This window comes from Trichoplusia ni, unplaced genomic scaffold, assembly GCF_003590095.1.
Source record: "Trichoplusia ni isolate ovarian cell line Hi5 unplaced genomic scaffold, tn1 tig00000182, whole genome shotgun sequence".
Taxonomy (NCBI): domain Eukaryota; kingdom Metazoa; phylum Arthropoda; class Insecta; order Lepidoptera; family Noctuidae; genus Trichoplusia; species Trichoplusia ni.
This window is the reverse complement of record NW_020799994.1, coordinates 418,816-443,352: the sequence shown is the minus strand read 5'-3', so window position 1 is coordinate 443,352 and position 24,537 is coordinate 418,816. Positions and strand designations below refer to the sequence as shown.

The 24,537-nt window shown below is 41.1% G+C and overlaps 1 protein-coding gene across 1 annotated transcript in view; it reads right to left on the bottom strand.

Moving 5' to 3' along the window:
- Positions 1–24,537, bottom strand: part of LOC113506985 — a 98,509-nt gene that overhangs the window by 32,167 nt on the left and 41,805 nt on the right. Inside the window, exons 28-72 of the mRNA XM_026889834.1 lie at positions 24,104–24,319; positions 23,660–23,842; positions 23,378–23,578; positions 22,903–23,193; positions 21,050–22,207; positions 20,640–20,975; positions 19,304–20,563; positions 18,916–19,221; positions 18,305–18,619; positions 17,897–18,214; positions 17,491–17,802; positions 17,088–17,399; positions 16,688–16,999; positions 16,283–16,597; positions 15,826–16,140; positions 15,425–15,751; positions 15,025–15,336; positions 14,489–14,809; positions 14,089–14,403; positions 13,605–13,928; positions 13,211–13,525; positions 12,784–13,116; positions 12,375–12,674; positions 11,971–12,294; positions 10,954–11,892; positions 9,938–10,879; positions 9,546–9,854; positions 9,155–9,463; positions 8,744–9,058; positions 7,604–7,924; positions 7,215–7,529; positions 6,496–7,131; positions 6,110–6,412; positions 5,397–6,035; positions 4,992–5,303; positions 4,577–4,909; positions 3,888–4,496; positions 3,184–3,810; positions 2,769–3,083; positions 2,355–2,681; positions 1,972–2,271; positions 1,572–1,877; positions 848–1,486; positions 452–766; positions 38–367 (exon numbers count right to left, since the gene is read on the bottom strand). Of these exons, the coding sequence (XP_026745635.1) occupies positions 38–367; positions 452–766; positions 848–1,486; positions 1,572–1,877; positions 1,972–2,271; positions 2,355–2,681; positions 2,769–3,083; positions 3,184–3,810; positions 3,888–4,496; positions 4,577–4,909; positions 4,992–5,303; positions 5,397–6,035; positions 6,110–6,412; positions 6,496–7,131; positions 7,215–7,529; positions 7,604–7,924; positions 8,744–9,058; positions 9,155–9,463; positions 9,546–9,854; positions 9,938–10,879; positions 10,954–11,892; positions 11,971–12,294; positions 12,375–12,674; positions 12,784–13,116; positions 13,211–13,525; positions 13,605–13,928; positions 14,089–14,403; positions 14,489–14,809; positions 15,025–15,336; positions 15,425–15,751; positions 15,826–16,140; positions 16,283–16,597; positions 16,688–16,999; positions 17,088–17,399; positions 17,491–17,802; positions 17,897–18,214; positions 18,305–18,619; positions 18,916–19,221; positions 19,304–20,563; positions 20,640–20,975; positions 21,050–22,207; positions 22,903–23,193; positions 23,378–23,578; positions 23,660–23,842; positions 24,104–24,319 (18,462 nt within the window). The remainder of the gene's footprint in view (positions 1–37; positions 368–451; positions 767–847; positions 1,487–1,571; positions 1,878–1,971; positions 2,272–2,354; positions 2,682–2,768; positions 3,084–3,183; positions 3,811–3,887; positions 4,497–4,576; positions 4,910–4,991; positions 5,304–5,396; positions 6,036–6,109; positions 6,413–6,495; positions 7,132–7,214; positions 7,530–7,603; positions 7,925–8,743; positions 9,059–9,154; positions 9,464–9,545; positions 9,855–9,937; positions 10,880–10,953; positions 11,893–11,970; positions 12,295–12,374; positions 12,675–12,783; positions 13,117–13,210; positions 13,526–13,604; positions 13,929–14,088; positions 14,404–14,488; positions 14,810–15,024; positions 15,337–15,424; positions 15,752–15,825; positions 16,141–16,282; positions 16,598–16,687; positions 17,000–17,087; positions 17,400–17,490; positions 17,803–17,896; positions 18,215–18,304; positions 18,620–18,915; positions 19,222–19,303; positions 20,564–20,639; positions 20,976–21,049; positions 22,208–22,902; positions 23,194–23,377; positions 23,579–23,659; positions 23,843–24,103; positions 24,320–24,537) is intronic.

The following is a 24,537-nucleotide window of genomic DNA, read 5'->3' as shown; positions in this document are numbered from 1 at the left end:
AACATCACTTGAAATACAAGACTCGTTTGATATTTACCTTTAGGTGGAATTAAACTACATTGAGTGAATGCATTTCCAGTAAAACCGTCAGCGCACGAGCATATCGAAACATGTTTTATGACTTGGCAGTTTGCATTAATTCCGCAAGACCCCGGACATGGATCTTTGCATTTTTGATTGATACAAGCAAGATTACTGGCACAATCTTCATTAATTGTACACTCCGGTCGACAGTTCGGAGGGCTGCCCTCAAAGTTTGGTAAACACGAACACGATGGAATACCCCGTAGGTTTAGACACTGAGAATTTGGTCCACATGGCGAAGGTACACACGGAGCTCTCTCAGGTTCTGGGGGTTGTTCTTGAACTAAAATTGATGATGTAAGATTAAAATTAAATATATATTTTAAGGGTCATGCAAATACATGTCTAGGTAAAAAGGTTAGGTTACCTGTTATGATATAGCAACGAGAGAATGGATCACCGGTGTATCTATTTTGACATGTGCATATAGGACTATGATTAATAACCCTACAGTCGGTGTTGCTTCCACATGGCCCAGGACACGGTGAGATACATTTCTGATTCTTGCAAATTTTATCAACTGGACATTCCGCACTCACGACACACTCTGGCCTGCAGTTCGGCGGTGATCCATTAAACTCTGGTAAACATGAACATATACTTTGTCCATTCGATACACGACACTGACTGTTAGGACCACAAGGAGATGGTTGACATGGGTCTCTCGGAATGTCTTCTTGAGCTGTAAGAAACAAAATGTTATAACAATTATTTTGAAATGGTGATTAAGTTAATTTTGGTTCATAGAGTGACTAATACTCACGTTTATATGTACATTGTGTGAACGGATCGCCGATAAATCCGTTGCGGCAGGTGCATAGTGGTGAATGGTTGACTACTTGACAGTCGGCATTTACGGCACATGTGCCAGGACAGGGGTCTATACATTTATTCCTTGTGCATGCTTTGTTGCTAGGACAATCTGAGTTTACTAAACATTCAGGATGACAAGCCTCGTACGGGTTCCCGAAATATCCTGTAACACACACACATGCTCCCGCTCCGGCTTGTTCCCTGCATTCTGCATTGGATCCACAAGGAGATGGGGTACATGGAGAAATTGGAATAGAAGGCGCAAGCGCCGTTTGCGTACACTGTACGGCCGCATCACCCTTGTAGCCTTCGGGGCAAATGCAAATAGGCGTATGGCTAACCACTCTACATTCGGCATTGAAACCACATGCTTGAGCGCAAGGATCTTTGCACTTTCTGTTTATGCAGGCCATTTGTGAAGCACACTCGCTGTTAGAAACACACTCTGGACGACAATTAGGAGGAGCACCCATGAATTCAGGCTGACATTGACATGAAGGAATCGCTCCACCAGTAGGTTGACATATAGAATTCGGTCCACATGGCGATGGCTGACAAGGGTTTGTCTGTACTGGAGTATCAGCCACAGCTGTAAAAATAATAGGAGCGTAAGACATATGTCAGTTTCACTATAAAAAAAATATATTTAGTTACTCGGTTAAATATATACTTACGTATCACAGAACATCTCGTGAACGGATCTCCCGTCATTCCAGATTGGCAAGTACAAATAGGATTATGGTTGACCACCTGACATTTAGCCGCAACCCCGCATGCTCCTTGACAAGGGTTGATACACTTTTGGTTGCTGCAAGCTTTATCAAGAGGACAATCAGAACTTGCTACACATTCTGGTCGGCATGAAGGCGGTGCGCCATGAAAACCGGGCAAACAAGAGCACACTGCTTGCTCATTGAATTGACTGCATTGACTGTGAGGACCACATGGATTTGGCTGGCAAGGGTTGTTTGAAACCATTTCTGTAAGCAATAAAAGTTGATAAACATTAATTGATGTTTATTATAAAACTAAATATGTTTATGTTTTGGTACATAAAAGTTAAAGTAAACCTACCTTTAACGGGACTACACTGTATGAAGGCATTTCCTGCGGTTCTAGCAGGACAGGTGCATACAGCCATGTGATTCACAACTTCGCAATTTGCATTGATACCACATGTATTGATACATGGATCAACACATTTGTTTCTTACACATGCTTTATCTCTAGGACATTCTGAGCTTAAGGTACATTCTGGACGACATTCAAAGTATGGGTCACCCCTATATTCTGGTATACATGTGCAAACACCGTTGTTACAAACTGCATTTGGTCCACACGGTGAAGGATTACAAGCATCAGTCAGCACAGGTTCTACAAAAAAAAGTGATGAAACATGTGAAACATAGATAAAACATATAGTTATGAAAATTTCATTTCTAAGACTTATTGCTTACCTATATTTGGTTTGAAGGAGCAACTTTGGAAAGGGTCACCAACATAACCTTCAATACAAGTACATATAGACACATGGCTCTGCACCCTACAGTCAGTGTTAATCCCACATGATCCAGGACATGGATCTATACATCTTTCATTTACACAAGCCAACTCATTGGAGCAGTCTGTGTTGATTGTACACTCAGGGCGACAATTTGGTGGGCTACCCATGTACTGTGGCATGCAGGTGCATGAAGGAGATCCTCTTACATCACGACACTGAGAGAAAGGTCCACACGGGGATGGCAAACAAGGATTTGTAGTTACAGGGACACTATCGGCGACTGAAATCATTGAAATTCGATTAGTAATAAATAAAAATATTTAAATACAACGTATTGCAATAACAATCTTTTAAATAGTACACATACCTGGTGCTCTGTAACACCTACTGAAAGGATCGCCTGTAAATTGTGGGCGACAAGAACATATTGGGCTATGATTAATAACCTTACATTCCGTATTTTGGCCGCACACACCTTCACAAGGATTTTTACATTTTTTGTTAATACATGCCTGTTGTTGATTGCACTCAGAGCTTACTATACACTCAGGTCTACAAGATGGTGGCGTCCCTAAATAATCGAGTTCACACGTACAGACAGCTTGATTATTTGTTACTTTGCAAATACTATTCGGACCACACGGTGACGGTACGCAGGGATTACTTTGTACAGGTGAAATTTCTGAAAACAAAATTTGAAATTTTAAACTCTATGGTAGCAGACATGGCATAAAAATCATATCTTTGAATTTAATATCACTGCTTTAAATGTTACTACTTACGTGGTGTTTCTTCGTAGCAATTCTGGTATGGACTACCTGTAAGACCTGGTAGACAGGTGCAAGTAGGAGTATGATTTATAACGTTACAAACAGCATTTTGTCCACAGATATTGTTGCATGGATTTTTACATTTATTCTGGATGCATGCTAAGTTTGAAGAACAGTCAGAGTTAACCACACATTCTGGGCGACATCCTTCGTAAGGATTTCCTATATGATCCGGTAGGCATACACAAGCGCCGGCATTTCTTTGCTCTTTACAGATCGCGTTCGGACCACATGGTGATGGTGAGCATGGTGTCAAAGGAACGTCCATTATATGACAACCAATGAATGCATCTCCAGTGTATCCAGGCTGACATAAACACTGGGGAGCGTGGCTTACAACTCTGCACTCAGCTCCAGATCCACATGAACCAGGGCATGGATCTCTACATTTCTGATTTACACAAGCCATTTCATTTGGACATTCGGAGTTAGCGATGCATTCCGGTCGGCAGTTCGGTGGATTCCCGATAAATTCTGTTTGACAAGCACATGACGGCGAACCACCGACTTCTCGGCAAACGGAGTTAGCACCACAAGGTGAAGGTTCACACGGGTTGACATACGGTGGTGGTTGAACATCTGTAACAGAATAATAATTTAACTATCTAATATAAGTTATATAAAAGCATGCAGTACTAAATATACTTTGTAAATACCTTCTATAATGCATCTGCTAAATGGATCTCCAGTGTGTCCAGGCGGGCATGAGCATATTGGATTGTGATTGATGACTTGACATTGAGCTCCTGAACCGCAGTTTCCTTTACAAGGATCGATGCATCGTTGATTAGAACAAGCTCTATTTAGAGCGCACTCTGCACTTGATGTACATTCGGGTCTACAAGTCGGTGGGGCTCCCATATATCCAGACAAACAAGAACATATAGCTTGGCCATTAATTTCACGACATTGGCTATTTGGTCCGCAAGGAGATGGGTTACACGGGTTGATGTTCTCCGATACTCTGATTGGTCGACATTCAAGGAATGCATTACCAGAGTATCCTTTAGGACAGGTACACATAGGTACGTGGTTAAACACATTGCAAATTGCTTCTCTACCGCAAGTATTCACACATGGATCGACGCATTTATTTCTAACACAGCTTTTGTCACGGGGACAATCTGAGCTCATAAGACATTCTGGTCGGCAGCCGAAGTAAGGATCTCCTTGAAATTCTGGTAAACAAGTGCATACACCGTCGTTACATTCTGTATTCACACCGCAAGGTGATGGATTGCATAGATCAGTTTCTGTGGCGGCTTCTAAAAAAATAAAATATTGATATAGATCGTTGACAAACGTTCAGTTTTATACAAAAAATATAAAATCTCTGTACTCTTACCATCACTTTCAGGCATTGGCAGACAACGAGTAAATGGGTCTCCTGTATATTGTTCCATACAACTGCACTGGGCAATGTGATTAAACACAGTGCACTGAGCATTAATACCACATGCTCCAGGGCATGGATCACGGCATTTTTCATTGATACAAGCTTGATTGCTAAGACATTCAGAATTAATTGTACACTCAGGCCTACAATTTGGTGGGCTGCCAACATAGTTAGTCTTGCATGCACAAGAAGGAGCATTGCCTATGTTTCGACATTCTGCGTAAAGTCCACATGGTGATGACAAACAAGGATCTTGAGGTATATCTTGTGGAGGTGACGAAACTAAAAAAATAAAATAAGAGTATTAAATATTATAAAATAGCCATTGGTCCAAGTACCTTGAGTCTGATATAAAATAACCTACTTTTGATTGGATAGCATCTTGTGAACGGGTTTCCAGTAAGACCTTGTTTGCAGACACATATAGGGCTGTGATTGATGACATTGCAGTTGGCATTTTCTCCACAGGTGTTTTGACAAGGGTTAACGCACTTTTGATTCACGCACGCTAAATGTGACGGGCATTCTGAGCTCACCATACATTCTGGGCGGCAGTTCGGTGGCGAACCCATGAAACTTGGTAGACAAGAACATACAGCCTGGCCATTAATTTCACGGCATTGGCTATTGGCTCCACATGGAGATGGACTACAGGGGTTTGTTTCCACTATCACAGCTGCAAAATCAATATAAGCAAATTTAGGACAATTAATGAAACTGGTTGGTTTGCAAGTTTTTTTTTGTAATAAAAATTGTAAGTTATTCTTACGTTCTTGCATGATGTTACAATGGCTGAAAGGATTTCCGGTGTATCCTTGTTGGCATATACACGTAGGCATGTGATTATGAACTTGGCATAAAGCATTATTACCACATGTTCCTGGACAAGGATCAACACACTTCATTCTTGAACATGCTCTGTTCAGTGGACAGTCGGAGTTGATAACACACTCAGGTCTACAGCCTTCATATGGATTTCCGGAATAGCCATCCTGGCACTGACAAGCTCCAACGCCTCTTTGTTCTTTACATATAGCGTTAGATCCACAGGGGTTGGGATTACATGGAGTTAAAACTTCATTCTGATCCATGATAGGCATAGCACTACAGTATGAGAATGGATCTCCTGTGTAACCCGATTGACACAAACACATGGGAGCATGACTAACAACTCGGCATTCAGTGTTCGACCCACATGTGCCAATACATGGATCTACACATTTTTGATTAAGACATGCTAAATTATAATCACATTCGCTATTACTTATGCATTCCGGTCGACAGTTTGGTGGCGTTCCTCTGTAATCTGGTAAGCACGCACAGATTGGACTTTCACCGCTTATTCGGCACACAGAATGCGAACCGCATGGTGATGGTTCACACGGATTAACTTGTTGTTCTACCGCAACTATAAAAAGTAAATATAAATGTAAAAATGATCCTTGTAACCTAACTAAGTACTGATAAAAAAAAATAGTTTACCTATAACTGTGCATCTCACAAACGGATCACCCGTAAAGGATGGTGGGCACGTACAGATTGGATTATGATTAATTACATCACAAACAGCCGCTGTACCGCATGCTCCAATGCATGGGTTTATACATTTTTGATTATTACATGCTTCTTTTAATGGGCATTCGAGGCTAACAACACATTCAGGCCTGCATGTTGGTGGACTACCGCGATAACCTGGGACGCAAGAGCATACCGCCTGCCCATTTGATTGCTGACATCTACTATTTGGTCCACATGGCGACGGATTGCATGGATTGGTTATAGACACTGAAATAAAAAATACAGTATAAAGTATTTGAAATAAACTTTATATATCTACTATACCAGATAAAAAGGACAAGAGTCCTTACCCGCTGATGATCTGCATTCAACAAAAGCATTTCCGCTCATGCCCTTTGGACAAGAACACATTGGCACGTGGTTCATGACTTCACAAATGGCGTTTTGCCCGCAAGTACCAACACAGGGATTGATACATTTATTTTTCGAACAACCTCTATCGAGTGGGCAATCAGTATTATACACACACTCTGGTCTACATCCAAGATAAGGGTCACCATGGTAACCGGTGATACAAGAACAGGCACCATTATTACAGAGACTGTTGGGTCCACATGGGCTGGGGTTGCACGGGTCACTCACATACGGCTCTTCATCTGCGACTGGCTTTGGTGTGCATTGTCTAAACGGATCTCCTGTAAAACCATCCGGGCATAGGCAGACAGGAACGTGATTATTCACAAAACATTGCGCGTATATACCACAGGATCCTTCACAAGGGTTTCTACATTTCTCGGCTTCACATGCTCGATCACTTGGACAATCGGAATGAACAACACACTCTGGTTTACAATATGGTGGAGAGCCAACGTAAGAAAGCATACATGAACACGATGCGAGACCGTTGTTATCTCGACATTCAGCATATGGCCCACATGGCGAAGGGAGACATGGATCCGCTGGAGCTGCTACACTTGGGGACGTTTCTAAAAACGTAACGCAAGTTAATCATGGTTATCAGAAGATTACTGAAGGCTATTGTAGTACTCTGAACGAAATAATTACTTACGCATTATTAAGCTGCACGTAGTAAACGGATTGCCAGAGTAACCCGCTCTACACGTACATACTGGACTGTGGTTGATAACTCTGCATTCCGTGTTTTGTCCACACGGCTTCGGGCAAGGATTGACACATCTTTGATTAACACATGCTCGATTTGTCTTACACTCAGAGTTTACCATGCATTCGGGTTTACAATTTGGTGGCGATCCAATGTAGTTGGGAAGACATGAACACACTGGTTGGTTGTTTATTTCTCTGCATATTGCATTAATTCCACACGGTGAGGGATTGCATACATTTATTACGGCAATGTCTTTCTCTGAAAGTTTAAGTGAGTTTGAGATTTCATTTCTACTTAACATATAATTTAAGTATTTAATTGTTTATATTTACCTCTTATAGGGTGACAAATCGAAAGTGGAGTCCCGGTATAACCAGGTTTACAATTGCACATAGGTTTATGGTTTGTCACGAAACAATCAGCATTATATCCACAAACTCCTGGGCATGGATCAACGCATTTATTTCTGTTGCATGCCATTACTAAAGGACAGTCTGAATCCGCTAAACATTCAGGTCTGCAACCTTGATAAGGATCGCCAAAGTAGTCTGGCAAACATGAACATGATCCAGCATTTCCTTGTACCTTGCACTCAGCATTTGCACCACAAGGGGAAGGTTCACATGGATTTAAATATTCGATCTTTGGTGGAGCTGAAATATTATTCAAATAAAATGAATTGACTTACCGATAAACATGTCAGCCACCGTAGAAGCACTTCCTTGTTCCGAAGCGTTAGTTGAAGCTTGCTGGGCCTCGCGACGTTTAGTGACCTTCTTCCCGACGTCAGCGTCACTATCTCAAGCAGCACCGTCCAAAAGCGGCCGTCATGGTTGACGGCCTAAGCTTTACTGTAAGTGCTATGTTATCTCCGCGTGCTCCGTTGTCAAGCAAAGGCATTTATCACATAATTAACAGTTATTTTATAAAGTTATGTCCCTCCTGAAAGCATCTTATTCACCTTCATTTTATCGGTACCTACCGACCTAAATCGAGGCATTTGTTTAAAGCATTACATAGACGCTGTATAAACATGATCACCTTTAAACCAAATGGAGGGCATGGTCACCATTCAGTCCCAAAGCAAACATGTTGATACAGTTCCATGTTCATTAGTAAAATTGTGTGAGGCGTGAACACTAATTATATTTCGTATATGACAAGCATGTCATTTGTAGCATGAATAATGTCACGCTTTGCGAAGCTGAGGGGTTATATGCATCTTATGTGGTAGGTACTATCAGTTTTCCTAGAGCATTAATATACAAACGTCCGATTACCTTAATTTTAACAGATGTACAATAAGTACCTACCAATACCCAGTTATTGCAAAATTTTAAAATAACGAAGTTTTTATTCTGTCTTTTACAATTCCAGATGTTTTAAATTTAAAAAACCATGTATATCATTTAAGAATTCTGTAACTCATCAAAAATAGTCAAATATAATATAAATGTGACTTTGACAATTACCTTTGGGTTGAGAACAGCCTTGGAAGGGATCGCCTTCTAAACCTGGCTCACATGCGCAGATTGCACGATGATCAACTACTGAACAAATGGCTCGTGTGCCGCAAGCCTGTTCACACGGGTCTTTACATTTCTGTGCGACACAAGCTAGAGTTGCTGGACATTCAGCACTAATTGTGCACTCTGGGCGACAGTTTGGTGGAGCTCCGATAAAACCGGGCTGACAACTACATGCTGGTGTATCTCCAGAGTTGATGCAAAGCGAATTGGGACCACATGGAGATGATTCACATGGGTCGACGGGTGTTGGAGGTGGTGCTGCAATTAAAATATGTAGGTTATTAAATCGATTAGAACGCATTATTATCGAAATAAATCATGTTTATTTTATTTAAGGGTATATATATATCATACCTGGTTTCGGATAACAATAAGAGAACGGGTCTCCTGTGAAATCTTCGTTGCAGGTACAAATAGGAGAGTGCGCTATAACTTGACAGCGAGCACCGCGTCCACAAGCGCCCTCACAAGGATCGCGACAGCGACGATCTATACAAGCCAGTTGTAATTTGCACTCTGCGCTTACGAGACATTCCGGTCGGCAAGAAGGCGGTGATCCAACGTGTCCAGCCTTGCAGGAACAAGCTGCAGCACCATTTGCACTTACTGTACATTCACTGTAAGGACCACATGGAGATGGCGAACATGGTGATACCGTAACATCTATACAACAAATAAAAAATATTAATGACCATCATTATTAAAAAGTCAAAATAAACCATGCTGTACCAGAAATATGATCTACCTTTCTGTATTTCACTGCACAAGTTGAAAGGATCTCCTGAAGTAGAAGGAGGGCACGTACATGACGGTATGTGGTTATTGACGGAACACAATGCGTTGGTCCCACATGCACCGGGGCAAGGATCAACACATTTACCTCTTTGGCATGTACGAGTTGGTGAACACTCGCCATTAGTACTACATTCCAATCGACATCCGCTGTAAGGATCACCGAAATAGCCAGGTGCGCAAGAGCACGATCCTGTATCACATATCGCGTTGCTTCCACAGGGAGATGGATTACAAGGATCAGCAGAAGGTTTAGGGGTCACTGAAAAATAACAACCGTTTAATTTCACGTGCTAATGCAAACAAACTTCGATTACTTTGATTTTTTTAAATAAATGTACATACCCTCAACTTCTGCGCATTGAATAAACGGATCTCCAGAGTAACCAATGGGGCAGCTGCATATAGGAATATGGTCGTGCACACGGCACTCTGCTCTAAAACCGCATGAACCTTCGCACGGATTCCTACATTTTTCTGCGATACAAGCTTGATGTGATGGACAATCTGTGTTCACAAGGCACTCTGGATGGCAATTCGGTGGAGCACCTATATAGCCTTGGACACAAGAACATGACGGGCTGTTGTTTATAGGTCTACATTCACTATAAGGTCCGCATGGGTTAGGCTGACAAGGATGAGGTGTTTGTTCTGGTTCGTAAACAGTTTTTTCTATTTCGATACATTTCTTAAATGGATCGCCGGTCATACCCGCTGAGCAACTGCATAAAGGACTATGATTAATGACTTGACAGTGAGCACCAATTCCACAAGTACCTCTGCAAGGGTCGGCACATTTAAGTCTGTGACAGGCCCGATCTGATGGGCATTCACTGCTTACTGTACATTCCGGGCGACAATCAGGAGGTGCCCCTCTGTAGTCTGGAAGACATTCACATGAAGCTAGTCCTCCATTCTCCCTACAAATACTGTTTGGTCCACATGGAGAAGGTTGGCACGGTTTAATGACCTCTATAGGTAATTCTTTTACGCATTGGTCAAATGGATTTCCTGTATATCCTTTGAAACAAGCACAGCTAGGAACGTGATTAATTACGTTACATTCGGCATTTCTACCACATATTCCTGGACAAGGATCGACGCACTTGTTTCTGATACATGATTTGTCAGCTGGACAATCGGAGCTAAGAACACATTCAGGACGGCAACCATCGTATGGGTTACCCTGATATCCCTCCAAACATGAACAGGATCCAGCTCCATCACGTTGACTGCAAACTGCATTAGCACCACAAGGCGATGGATCGCAGGGTTCAACAGCATTTTCTAAAAAATGTATAAAAATTTATTCACAGTCGCAATTTTAAATTTTTAATGCAATTCAAGAATAAGCTACAAACCTTCTTGGAAAACACACTGCATGAACGGATTGCCAGTAAACTTTTCTCTGCAACTACAAGACACAGTGTGACTGACAACAATGCAGTCAGCGTTCACTCCACATGAATCTGGACATGGATCGATACACTTATTCTTAACACATGCTTGATTCGATGGACAATCTGGATTGATGACACATTCTGGTCTGCAATTTGGTGGCTGTCCAATATAGTTATCGATACACCTACAATTTGCTTTACCGTTTCTTTCAATACATTGCGAGTTAGGTCCACAAGGAGAAGGATTGCATGCATCTACAGGCTGAGAAGGTGGCATTATAACATCGTAACAGCTCTTAAAAGGATCACCGGTTTGTCCTGGATTACAGCTACAGATTGGGCTGTGATTAATGACTTCACAGCGTGCTGAAATGCCACAGGCATTGATGCAAGGGTTGATGCATTTTTGGTTCACACATGCTTTTGTAGACGGGCATTCAGAGCTTACTACGCACTCGGGCCTACATGCTGGAGGAGATCCTTGGAAATTTTCCAAACAAGCACATAAGGCAGCATCATCCACATTTTTGCAAATACTATTAGGACCACATGGTGAAGGGTGACACGGATTTCTTGGCCTCTGTTTTTCTTCTTCCATACGACGACAATGCGTGAAGGGATTACCAGTGTATTCTGACATACATGAACAAGTTGGAATATGGTTTATGACGTCACATTTAGCATTTTGTCCACATGTTCCGGGACAAGGATCGCGACATTTATTTCTGAAGCAAGCTTTATCTCTAGGACATTCTTGACTTCCGGTGCACTCTGGTCTGCAACTTTCATATGGGTTACCGCTGTAATCCGATAAACAAGTACAGAACCCGTTATCGCATACTGCATTGGCTCCACATGGCGATGGATTGCATGGATCTTGTGGAACTGGGGTAGTCGAATCTAAAATGATAAAAAGTAACAAATTGCAATCAAGAAATCCCGAACTAAAGAAATACTATTAAATATTTTATATCATACCTTGCAAAATAGGTAAGCATCTGGCAAATGGATCGCCCGTGTATCCTTCATTACATACGCATACTGCAACGTGATTTAGGACATGGCAAGAGGCATCAACACCGCATGATCCTGGACACGGATCTTCACATTTTTGTCGTACACATGCGAGCGAAGCTGGACACTCGCCATTAATGGTACATTCTGGTCTGCAAGATGGCGGAGAACCAACATATCCGGGGAGACAGGAGCACGCTGGCCCACTGGCCAATAATTGACAGCGAGAATGAGGACCGCAAGGTGAAGGTGTACATGATGGAGGTCTCTCCGTAGTTGGTGGAATGGCTGAGAATTAAAAATAATTATAAAGATGGGTCAGAGTATAACAATGGGTTTAAAAAAAAATGTTCTTTCCGTTAACTTACTATAGCATTGGGTGAATGGATCTCCAGTCATGCCAACTGGGCAGGTGCAGATTGGACTGTGATTTCTGACTGTGCAATGTGCACGCAAACCACAGGAATGTGGGCAAGGATCATCACATTTCTGATTGATACAAGCCTTAGCTGAATCGCATTCACTGTTTACTATGCATTGTGGTCTGCAAGAAGGTGGTGATCCAATGTAATTTGGTAAGCAAGAACATACTGCTTGCATGTTGACCTGCCTGCACTGGCTGTTGGGCCCGCAGGGAGTTGGCTCGCATGGATTTTGAGCAGGAGTTGCTGTAACGACAGATAATAAGTTTTTAACTACATACATAGCTGTAAATGGATATTTAAAAAAAATATTCAATTGTAAATCTTCTATATAAAGCAATACATTAAAACTTACGTTGTACCGTAATTTCTTTGCATTGGAAAAATGGATCTCCAGTATAACCTCGAGGGCATGTACAAACAGGAATATGATTTTCTACTGTACATTGTGCCAATTGACCACAAGTCCTTGGACATGGGTCTATACACTTAAAACGTGTACACGCCAAATTCGGTGAACAGTCGTCATTACTCTCACATTCTCTGCGACAACCCTGGGTGCTGTACGGGTCTCCCTCATAGCCTTCAGAACAAACGCAAGCTCCTGCTCCATTATATTCGCGGCACTCTCCGTTAGGTCCACAAGGAGATGGTGTGCATGGACTCGATGTTGGTGTCATTTCAGTAGCTGTTAAAGTACAATTGAGCAAGGACATGATTAAAAATAAAAATTATTATTAATACATTTTAGTTTATTTACATTCAATAATCTAGTCACTTACACGACATTAAAATCTGGACACAATTTCTAACAGCGTCTCCAGTAAATCCTTGTTGACAGGAACACACAGGCTTGTGATTAATTGTCAAACACAATGCGTTCACTCCACACGCTCCTTGACATGGGTCCTTGCACCGCTCATTAATACATGCTGTGTTGCTGGGGCATTCAGGATCAATAGTACATTCTGGTCTACAGTTTGGAACTCTGCCGATGTAATTCGGTAGACAAGAACAAGCGGCTTGATCTCCAATAACGCGACACTCAGAATTAGGACCACATGGCGAAGGCTCGCAAGGATTGGTTGGCACAACACCTAAAATGTAATAATCGTGTTATCGCATATACAAAAGCCAAACCCGAATTCTGGAAGAGCAATAAATGTTGTAACTTACGTTCTATTAGAGAACACTGTGTGAACGGATCTCCAGTGTAACCAGGACTGCAGGTACAGATAGGATTGTGTGTTATAACTTGACAACGAGCGTTCACTCCACAAGAATTTTGGCACGGATCTTTACACTTCTTCTTAATACATGCTTTATTTTGTGGACATTCAGAACTAACTATACACTCAGGACGGCAGGAAGGCGGCGTGCCAATATATTCACTTTCACAGGTACACACGCTGTGGCCGTTAACTACACGACACAAGCTGTTAGGCCCGCACGGTGATGGTTGGCATGGATCCAGAGGACTCTTTGGATTATCTGTAACAACTTGATAAAAAAGTGTTATTATAAGGTTGATATTTACATTAATAATTTGTAAAATAGCTACACGCAATCTAACCAAGTATAGTTCGAAAATCGCATCATGTTTAGCTTAGGTAAGTTTTAAGAGGAAAGAGATTTTATTCTAGTACCACATAACACTTACTTTCTATTTCACATCTAACTTGTGGGTTACCAGAGTACCCAGTAAGACATGTGCATGTCGGCGAGTGGTTCACAGTTCTACATTCAGCGTTTATGCCACAAGCACCTGGACACGGGTCCTTGCATCTGTTATTTGAACAGGCCTTATTACGGTCACAATCCGAATTGGAAACGCATTCTGGACGACATCCTGTGTACGGATCGCCAAAGTATTCCGGCAAACACGAGCAGGAACCCACCCCGTTTCGTTCCTTACATAATGCATTTGCACCACAAGGTGATGGATTGCAGGGGTTCGGTAGTGGCTCAGGTGCTTCTGTAATAAAAGGCAAAGAAAATATTGTGTTAGAAAGTATCCATGCTTTCTTACGCATTGATCAACCTTACATTCCAAAACTTACGTTCGAAAGGTGAACAGCCACTGAAAGGATCACCTGTATATCCCAACAAACAGTTACATAGTGCAACGTGATTTGCAACAGAACAATCCGCATTAAAGCCACAAGAGCCCGGACACGGATCCACACATTTTTCATTTTGACATGCAAGATTACCAGGGCATTCCGCGTTTATAGAGCATTCAGGTCTACAATTAGGTGCTACACCAATATAGCTCGGTAAGCATGAACATGCAGGCGCTTCTCCGACTACTTTACATTGAGAGTATGGACCACATGGTGAAGGTACACATGGATTTCCTTTAGGCCCCTCTAAGATAGGTTCTAAGAAAGAAAATGAGATAGATTAAGAAAACAAGACACAAAGAAAATAAAATAAAAGTAGAAATAAATAAAAGAAAAATGATCGAAAAAAGAAAATTGTAAATGAAGGTAAATAATAATAACTTTCAAGGGAAGTAATTTCAAGGGAACATTAAAAATTACACAAATTAAAACTTTAAATTTATTTGTTTTTATTTTTTTAGTCGTATCCTTACTTTGCTTCAACTGGCAAGTAACAAAAGGATCACCAGTAAATCCAGCTTTGCATGTACAAATTGGATTATGGTTTATCACTTGACACCTCGCGTTAACACCACATGTTCCTGGGCAAGGGTCCCTGCATTTTTGCTTTATACAAGCTTGGTGTTGGGGACAATCCGTGCTTATTACACATTCTGGCCTACAAGTAGGTGGTGAGCCAACGTATCCTTCTTGGCAAGAACATACTCCGTGATCATTAACAACTTTACAGTTACTGTATGGTCCACAAGGCGAGGGTACACAAGGGTTTTCATCCGCAAGTATCGCTAAAATGTTAAATAATTGAAGTATTAATTTCTATTCTTGTATAAATATTTAAAACAAATTATGTCTCAGTTAAAATAAAATACTAACGGGTTCTTTGTGGATGACATGATATGACTGGATTGCCTTCATAACCATCAATGCACAAGCAGACCGGTGTGTGATGTGCTACTGTACACTGCGCATTTAAGCCACACGCCCCTTGACATATGTCTACGCATTTATTGTTCAGGCATGCTTTATTTGTAGAACAGTCGTTGTTGGTAACGCATTCAGGTCTACATCCGAGGTAGGGATCTCCAAAGTATCCAGGGGCACAAGTACACGCCCCTACACCGTTTCTCTCAGTACAGACAGAATTTGGCCCACAAGGCGACGGATTACATGGATTTGTTTCATCTTCACTTGGTACTGTGACTACAAGGAAATTTTTTGTTAGATCGAAGACTAAACCAATAGCAAATTTATTTCATAAAATGTTTCAATCTTACCAATAAAGTAACAACCACTAAATGGATCTCCAGTGTAACTTTCACGACAGTGACAAACTGCTTTATGATTTATTACAACGCATTCTGCATTTGATCCACAAGATCCTTCGCAGGAGTTCACACACTTTTCACGAATACAAGCAAGATTGCTAGGGCATTCTTCATCGTATATGCATTCAGGGCGACAGTTAGGTGCTCTTCCAATATAGCCAGATTGGCAGGAGCAAGCTGGAGTTTCTCCTATTACTCTACATTGCGAATTAGGCCCACAAGGTGATGGAACGCAAGGATTTCCAGACGGTCTTGACTCCGGCTCTAAAATATTTTAAGTTTTAGATGTTATTTCCATTGTTGTTTGTTATTTCGTTGATATTGTGTTATAGATTAATTACTTAAGCCTTAGTACTTATTAGCAGTATCATAGTTTGAGTTAGTTTGAAAGTAAAATAAAACTCACTTTTCTCGTATGCGCAGTTTACGAACGGATCTCCATTATAATTCGGCGGACAACTACATAGGGCATTATGATTGACTACAGTACATTTAGCATTATTGCCGCATGCGCCAATACAAGGGTCGACACATTGTTGGTTGATGCAAGCTCTATTAGGCATACATTCACTGCTGACCATACACTCAGGCCGACAAAATGGAGGGGCACCAAAGTATTTTTCTTGACATGAACATATTGCGTGGCTACCAGTCACACGACATAAACTGTATGGGCCACAAGGTGATGGTGAGCACGGATCAATTGGAACTTCATTTTGCCCTAAAATATACGAATATCGTTATTATATACCATACTAATTATTAATTAATGTTAGATTATACTGAAGTTATAAAACTTCAAAATTCTTACTTATGTAACAGGACGTGAATGGATTTCCTTCATAGCCTGAAAGGCAGGCGCAAGATGGCGCATGGTTGTTTACCCGACATTCAGCGTTCATACCACATACACCTGGGCAAGGGTCTTTACATTTATTGTTAATGCAAGCCCTATCTTTCGGGCAGTCTGTATTTAACACGCATTCTGGGCGGCATTCAACATAAGGATCTCCGTAGTAATCCGGAAGACAAGAACATGATCCTGCCCCATGTCTTTCCTTGCATACTGCATTGGCACCGCATGGAGATCGTGCACAGGGACTAACTATTTGAGGTTCAATAGCTACAAATACAAACGTTAAATTTAGTAAGGAGACCGAAATAATTATTTAGTAACGATTTACAAAAAAATTGTGAACGCAATAACTTACATGGAATAGGAGAACATCCTGAGAAAGGATCTCCAGTATAACCTTGGTCACAAGTACATATTGGAACATGTTTGACTACGTTACAAGAAGCATGGTAACCGCAAGAACCCGGACAAGGATTACTGCATTTCTCGGCTATACATGCCAAGTTGCCCGGACACTCGACATTTATCATACATTCAGGTCTGCAGTTGGGAGGGCGTCCCACATAGTTTTCTAAGCATGAGCATACTGGACCACCAATACCATCCTTACATTGCGAATGTGGGCCACAAGGATTCGGTATGCAATTGCTTATTGGGTCCTTAGGTCCTGTCAAAATTTAATTATTAATACGTGTTTCTTTTGTGGTAATTTTTACAAAAAATGAATTATTAGAAATCGTAAATTTGAATCTACTTACTTTCGTCCAAGAAACATCTTACGAAAGGATCTCCGGTATACCCATTAAAACAACTACATATAGGGTTGTGATTTACAACTTGGCATTGAGCTTCAATACCGCACATACCAGGACACGGATCCTGGCATTTTTGATTAATACATGCTTTGTCTGGCCGGCAATCAGAACTAACGATACATTCGGGCCTACAATTTGGCGGCGAACCAACGCACATATCAAGGCATGTACAAACTGCATGCCGATTAAATACGCGACATTTACTGTAAGGCCCACAAGGTGAGGGGTTGCACGGATCCACAGGGTCTGGTAGAGCTAAACAGTTTAGGAAAGAAAATAGACAGATAAGTATAGCACGGAATAAAGAAATATACATAATATAAAGAAAGATTTAGAAAGAGAGTCTTACATAAAACAGGAGTACATGCATGAAGAGGGTTTCCACGATATCCAGGCAAGCAGTAACATGAAGGTGCATGATTTGCTACTCTACATTCAGTGTTTTGTCCACAGGAACCAGAGCACGGGTCCACGCATTTGTTATTGAAACAAGATCTGTCCCTAGGACAATCAGTATTCATAACGCATTCGGGTCGACAACCACGATATGGATCACCGTAAAAGTCATCTACACAAGTACAAGAACCAGCACCATTCCGTTCTTGACAGATAGCATTAGGTCCACAAGGTGACGGATTGCATGGCTGATGAGGTAGGTCTTTTGAAGCTGAAAATTGGTACACAAGACATGCGTTCACATACAGTTTTGAAATTCATGCGTAAAGGTGATATAAGTTTCGTTTAAAAATTGACTTACCCTCAACAGGATTACAGCCAGCGAAAGGATCACCAGAAAAGCCTTCATCACACGAACATATTGGTTGATGGTTTTGTACGATGCATCTCGCGTTGAATCCGCAAGATCCAACGCAAGGGTTGACACATGTGCCGGCCAAACATGCGAGCGCCAACGGACAGTCCTGATTGATGACGCATTGTGGTCGGCACGATGGCGGCGCTCCTAAAGTGCCTGGCTCACAAGAGCACACAGCACGGCCGGCTTCGTTTCGGCATGATGAATGAGGACCACATGGTGATGGGAGACACGGATTAGGTGGTGATTTGTTTATCGCTAAGGGCAAAAGGTAAAGGATGTCAATTTTATAGTAATCTTAACGACACATTTGTATGGTAAATGCAGCCTTGTAGATGATCTTATTTCAAACAACGATCATTAAAGGCTAAATTGAAAAAAATGCACATTTAAACTGATTTTAAGTGGTTTACGAAAAATAACGTAGCAGGTATTCTCTGAACTAATAACATTTCCCAAGATTTACTTGTTTTTTTTTATGTTTCTGAAATTTGGCAGAAGCCTCGGGACGTTTATACATTTTAGAAATATATTGAAATTAAAACAATACATACTTTTTCTGTAGCATCTGATGAATGGATCACCTTCAGGAAGGTTTTCTGGACAAGTGCAAATAGGATTGTGTCCTACGACATGACAGCGCGCATCTAAACCACAACTGTGTACGCATGGGTCTTTGCATTTAAGCTTGATGCATGCTTTGTTGGCCGGGCAATCAGAATTTACAGCGCATTCGGGACGGCAAGCAGGAGGAGCGCCTAAGTAGCCAGCACGACAAGAACACGCCGCACGATCGTTGACTACGTGGCATTCACTGTTTGGTCCACAAGGCGAAGGTTCACATGGGTTGAATGGAGACGCTGAAATAATTATTAGAAAGTAAATAAAAAATCTAACGAAATAATCAATCATATTTTAGGAACGATTTGATATTTTACTTACACGGCGTAGATTTTTGACGGCAGGAAGAAAATGGATCGCCTTCGTAACCTTTAAAACATGTGCAGACCGGCACATGATTGGTGACAGAACATTCTGCATTAACCCCACATAAGTCTCTGCACGGATCTCGGCAGTGATTCGATAAACAAGCAAGGTGGTTCGGACAGTCTGAGTTTATGGAACATTCGGGTCGACAACCTCCAGCATACGGGTTTCCAATGTTGGGAGGTATACATGAGCAGCGAGCTACATTATTGACCACAGTGCACATAGTGTTTTCTCCACATGGCGATGGGTTACAAGGTGTTGGTGATTCTCCCTTTGCTACTGCTACACACCCGACAAAAGCATCTCCTCTATAGCCCTCCAAACAGCTACACAGGGGTGTGTGATTTACCACATTGCATCTTGCATTATTACCACAAGCACCTTGACAAGGGTCCACACATTTTTCATTGATACAAGCTTTGTTCGATGGACATTCCTGACTAATAACGCACTCCGGTCTACAGAATGGAGGCGTGCCAGCATAGTTCGAACGACAAGAACAGACAGGATGGTTTGACTTTATTTCACAAACAGAATTAGGACCACATGGTGAAGGTACACAAGGATTTGAGTCCACTGGTACGTGTTCTATAACATCTGCACAAGCGACAAATGGGTCACCCGTTTGACCAAGTCTGCAGCTGCATATTGGATTATGATTTACCACGATACATTCCGCATTGAGGCCACAACTACCGAGGCAAGGATTTAGACATTTTTGGTTTACGCACGTCTCCGTTTGGGAACAGTCAGAGTTACTGACACATTCGGGTTGGCACATAGGTGCTACTCCTCGGTGGCCTGGTAGGCATGAGCATACAGCAAAACCTGAAGCTGATACAAGGCATCGACTGTAAGGGCCGCAAGGTGAAGGATCACACGTTGACAAAGGAGGCGAAAGAACAACCGTAGGTTGACATCTCACGTAAGGATCCCCAGTATATCCATTTTCACAATGACAAACTGCGTGATGGTTTACAGTTTTACATAAAGCTCCAATACCACAAATGTCTTTGCATGGGTTTTCACATTTGTTGTTTAGACAAGCCAACTCTGGGGCACAGTCGCTGTTGACGACACATTGAGGACGACACGACATATAGGGGTTACCATAAAAGTCTGGAAGACATTTACAAGTAAGTGCACCATTTAAATCTTCACAAACTGCGTTAGCACCACAACGGACGTTATCACAAGTTTCCGCTAAAACAGCTGAAAAAATACGCATTTATTTTATTACGTCTGTTAAGTAATTTTACAACAGTACAGCCTAATTAAATATACTTACGTCCAGTTGATGGTTTACAGTGTTCATAAGGATTTCCATTGAAACCTTCCGCACATTGACATATTGGGTCGTGATAGTAAACTAAGCACATTGCATTAACACCACATGAACCTGGGCATGGATCTACACATTTGTTTCTCAAACAAGCCTTGTTGAACGCACATTCTGAATTAAATACACATTCTGGTCTGCAGGATGGGTTGTTGACTGCATTTGGTCCAACGCAAGCGTCGCAAATTGCAAATTGGTTTCCATAAGTATCACATGGGGCGCTGGGGTCACAAGGGTTAGGAGAGCAAGGCTGAGAAGTTGTGTTGTCCGAGCCAATTATTATCGCTGAAACATAACATTCAAAGTAAGCACAAAATTTTAGTAAGCAAATATAAATATTATATTAAAAAAATACTTACGTCGATAAAGACATTGTGTTAGAGGATCGCCAATATATCCATCTGGACACAAGCAGGATACTGTGTGATCGGAACATAAACATACGGCATGGATACCGCATACGTTGTTAAACGTGCAGGGGTCTACGCATTTCTTGTTGATGCATGCTTCGTTTGATGAACAATCCGAATTCATAGTACATTGAGGCTTACATTCGACCGTTGGATCTCCTAAGAAGTCAGGAGGACAAGAACACAGAGCTTTGTCCCCAACATCTCTGCAAATAGCGTTCAGACCGCATTGTGCTCTGCTACAAGGTTTCTTGTCGTTAGATTTTTGGTCCCCTGGTGGTAAACAACTCATTAAAGGATTGCCAACAAAGCCTTCATCGCAAACACAAACAGGGCGGTGAGATTCTACACGACATTTAGCATTAAATCCACAAGCTCCAGGGCAAGGGTCACGACACACGTAACCTATACATGCTCTATTCAATTTACATTCATCGTCAACTTCACATTCTCGAGAATGGCAACCGTCAACTCCGTAAGCGTCACCGATGCTTCCTTCAGGGCACAAGCACAATGGTTGCCCATCAAAGTTAACTTGGCAGATAGCTTGTGGTCCACATAGGTTTGGTGTGCATGGGCTTCTTTGAGGTTGGCAACCAATATGAGGATCTCCAGTAAAACCAGACTTGCAGAAGCACATTTCCATATTGCCACTAACATAACAATCAGAGTTTGGTCCACAAGGCCCCGGGCGACATAGAACTTCAGGTGGTAAATACCCTTGAGTAGCACAAGATTTGTAAGGGTTTCCTATCGCATTTTCTGGACAATAACAGGGTGGTGATCGATTTGGATCACATCTAGCACCGGTACCACATGTGTTTGGTTCACAAGGATTGCGTGACTCAACGCAACCTCTAATTGTGTTAGGGCTTTCGATATAACCTGGTGAACAAGTGCATTTAGCAAATCCATTTGATTGTATTGTGCATTGAGTGTTAGGGCCACAAGGCGAAGGATTACATGGATTGTTAGGTAATCGGCAAGGCTGTCGAGGTGGATCTCCTTCATAGTTTGGTAAACAGAAACAAGCGGGCTTGTTATCTATCAACCTGCACCCGGAATAAGGACCACATGGGTTGGGCTCACATTCGTTGCCTTCAGGTACTGCAATAAATTAAAAAACAACAATTAATTAGAAAATAGGATCAATAGGAATCAAACAAAATTAATGGACTTTTATAAATCATCATCTTATATGTAAAAAATATAATCTTCTATCTCTTCTTCTTCTTCTTTTCTTCTTCTTCTTCTTCTCTTTATATATAAAAATGAATTGCTGTTCGTTAGTCTCGCTAAAACTCGAAAACCGCTGAACCGATTTGACTACTTTTAGTCTTGAAATATTCGTAGCACTTCAGGGAAGGTTTAAACGGTTTTTAAATATTGAAAAATTCAAAAAAGAAACAACTGTTAGGCGGTAGGTAGTTCGCCGGGACAGCTAGTTAAAGTATAAAAATGATTTGCTGTTTCTTAGTCTTGCTAAAACTCGAGAACGGCTGAATTGATTTGACTTATTTTAGTCTTTCAATGTTCGTAGCAGTCCTTAGAAGGTGGAGACAGTAAGAAAATAGCGGAAAATATTAAAAACAATGATGATTTTTAAGGAGAAAACCGAAAAATTACCGCAAGGTCGGCTACTACGCGGGTGAAACCGCGGAAAACGACTAGTGTTAAATAAAAGCTACCTACCACATTTTAATTTAATTAAAATCAGTTCATACAAATTTTGTTAAAAAAAAAAAGAAGCGTAATTCCAATTTATGAAACTCTCAAAAATATGTTTGTTTTTAGATACTTACTGCAAGTCATGAAAGGATTTCCCGTGAGTCCTTTAGGACAGAAACAAACAGGATTGCCGTTGTCGATTTCACACAAGGCACTAGTGCCACAAGGATTTGGAACACACGGATTAGTTGGAGGTTCACAACCAAGTTGAGGATTTCCTGTGTAGCCTGGTAAACATTTGCACGATGCTCTATGATTCAAAACGTCACAAATAGCGTTAACTCCACATCGGCACGGTGAGCCACATTTTCCGTTTATACAAGCTTCCGAATTTGCACATTCATTGTCGGATCGGCATCCTTGGACTATAAAACAAACATTATTATTAATTTTTATATTAGTATATTTATAAACATTCAAAAATTAAGAACTGAATGTATTGAAAACTTCAGACTAAGAATTTCTTTCTGACCATAGGCACATTATTACTTATTGCTTAATAGTAGGTAACTAACTCAAATAGCATGTGAAAATAATGACACAACATACCTTGGAAACATTCTAGGAACGGGTTACCAGTGAATCCAGCGAAACATTTACATTGAATACCGTGATTTGTTGGAATACATTCAGCATTATCGCCACACGTGTTGACGGCACATGGACTTATGCAGACTCTGTTTAGTCGGTCGCATAGTAATTCCGGTGGACAATCCTCGTTATACTGACATACTGAACCAGGAGGTATTACTAAAATTAATAATTTTATTAGAATATATACACCTTCACAGTTGAAATATATGTTTTCTTAAGGCCTTGATAATGTCTTACCTGGTACACATCCCACGTAACCGTTTCCTTGATATCCTTCCGCGCAGCTACAGTCCGAGCCATGATTTGTGTTTATACAGACCGCGTTTGGTGCACAGGGATTGTGTATGGCACATGGGTGTTGACATGCATTATTTATACAAGCTTCAGTCAAGGGACAGTCTTCGTTTCGAGTGCAACCAACTGAGCAAACGTAAAATATTTATATAATATACAATACATGAGTCATAAAAAAACTTTTGTGACCATAGTGATTTAACTTTTATATTATATACAAATATTTATAAAGCCACAACCAACATCATTTTATAAAAATTACAGTTCTTTTTTTATAAAAATGTTACGCAACACCTAAAGTAATTATCCTTGTTTCACTTTTGTATGTCAGTTCATTGTTAAAGTATGGAATGAATGCAATTACAATTAGTAGGTATTAGAGCTTACATATTTTAGGTGAACATTTAACAGCAGGGTCTCCATCATGTCCAGCGGGGCACGAGCACATTGGCCTTTGTTTAACAGGCTGGCAATTCGCTCCAATGCCACATACGTTGTCGAACTCACAAGGATTTTGACACAATCCCATAAAACATGCTTCGGTTTCTATACAGTCCCGATCAGAGTGACAAGGTTCTGGTACCTTGGGTGTTCCGGGTGGTTCTAGTATGTTACACGTTAGATACAAAATTAGTATGTTATACTTAAATCAAAGTGATAATTAGTGTATGTACAATTAATAAAGTGAATTTATTAATAATATGTCCTAAAAAGTATACTATTCATCCGTCCGATAAAACGACCATTTGCAGTACTGCTATCAAAAATACAAATGTACATTGAGGGCAAACACTTTTTATTACATAATACATTCTTTAACT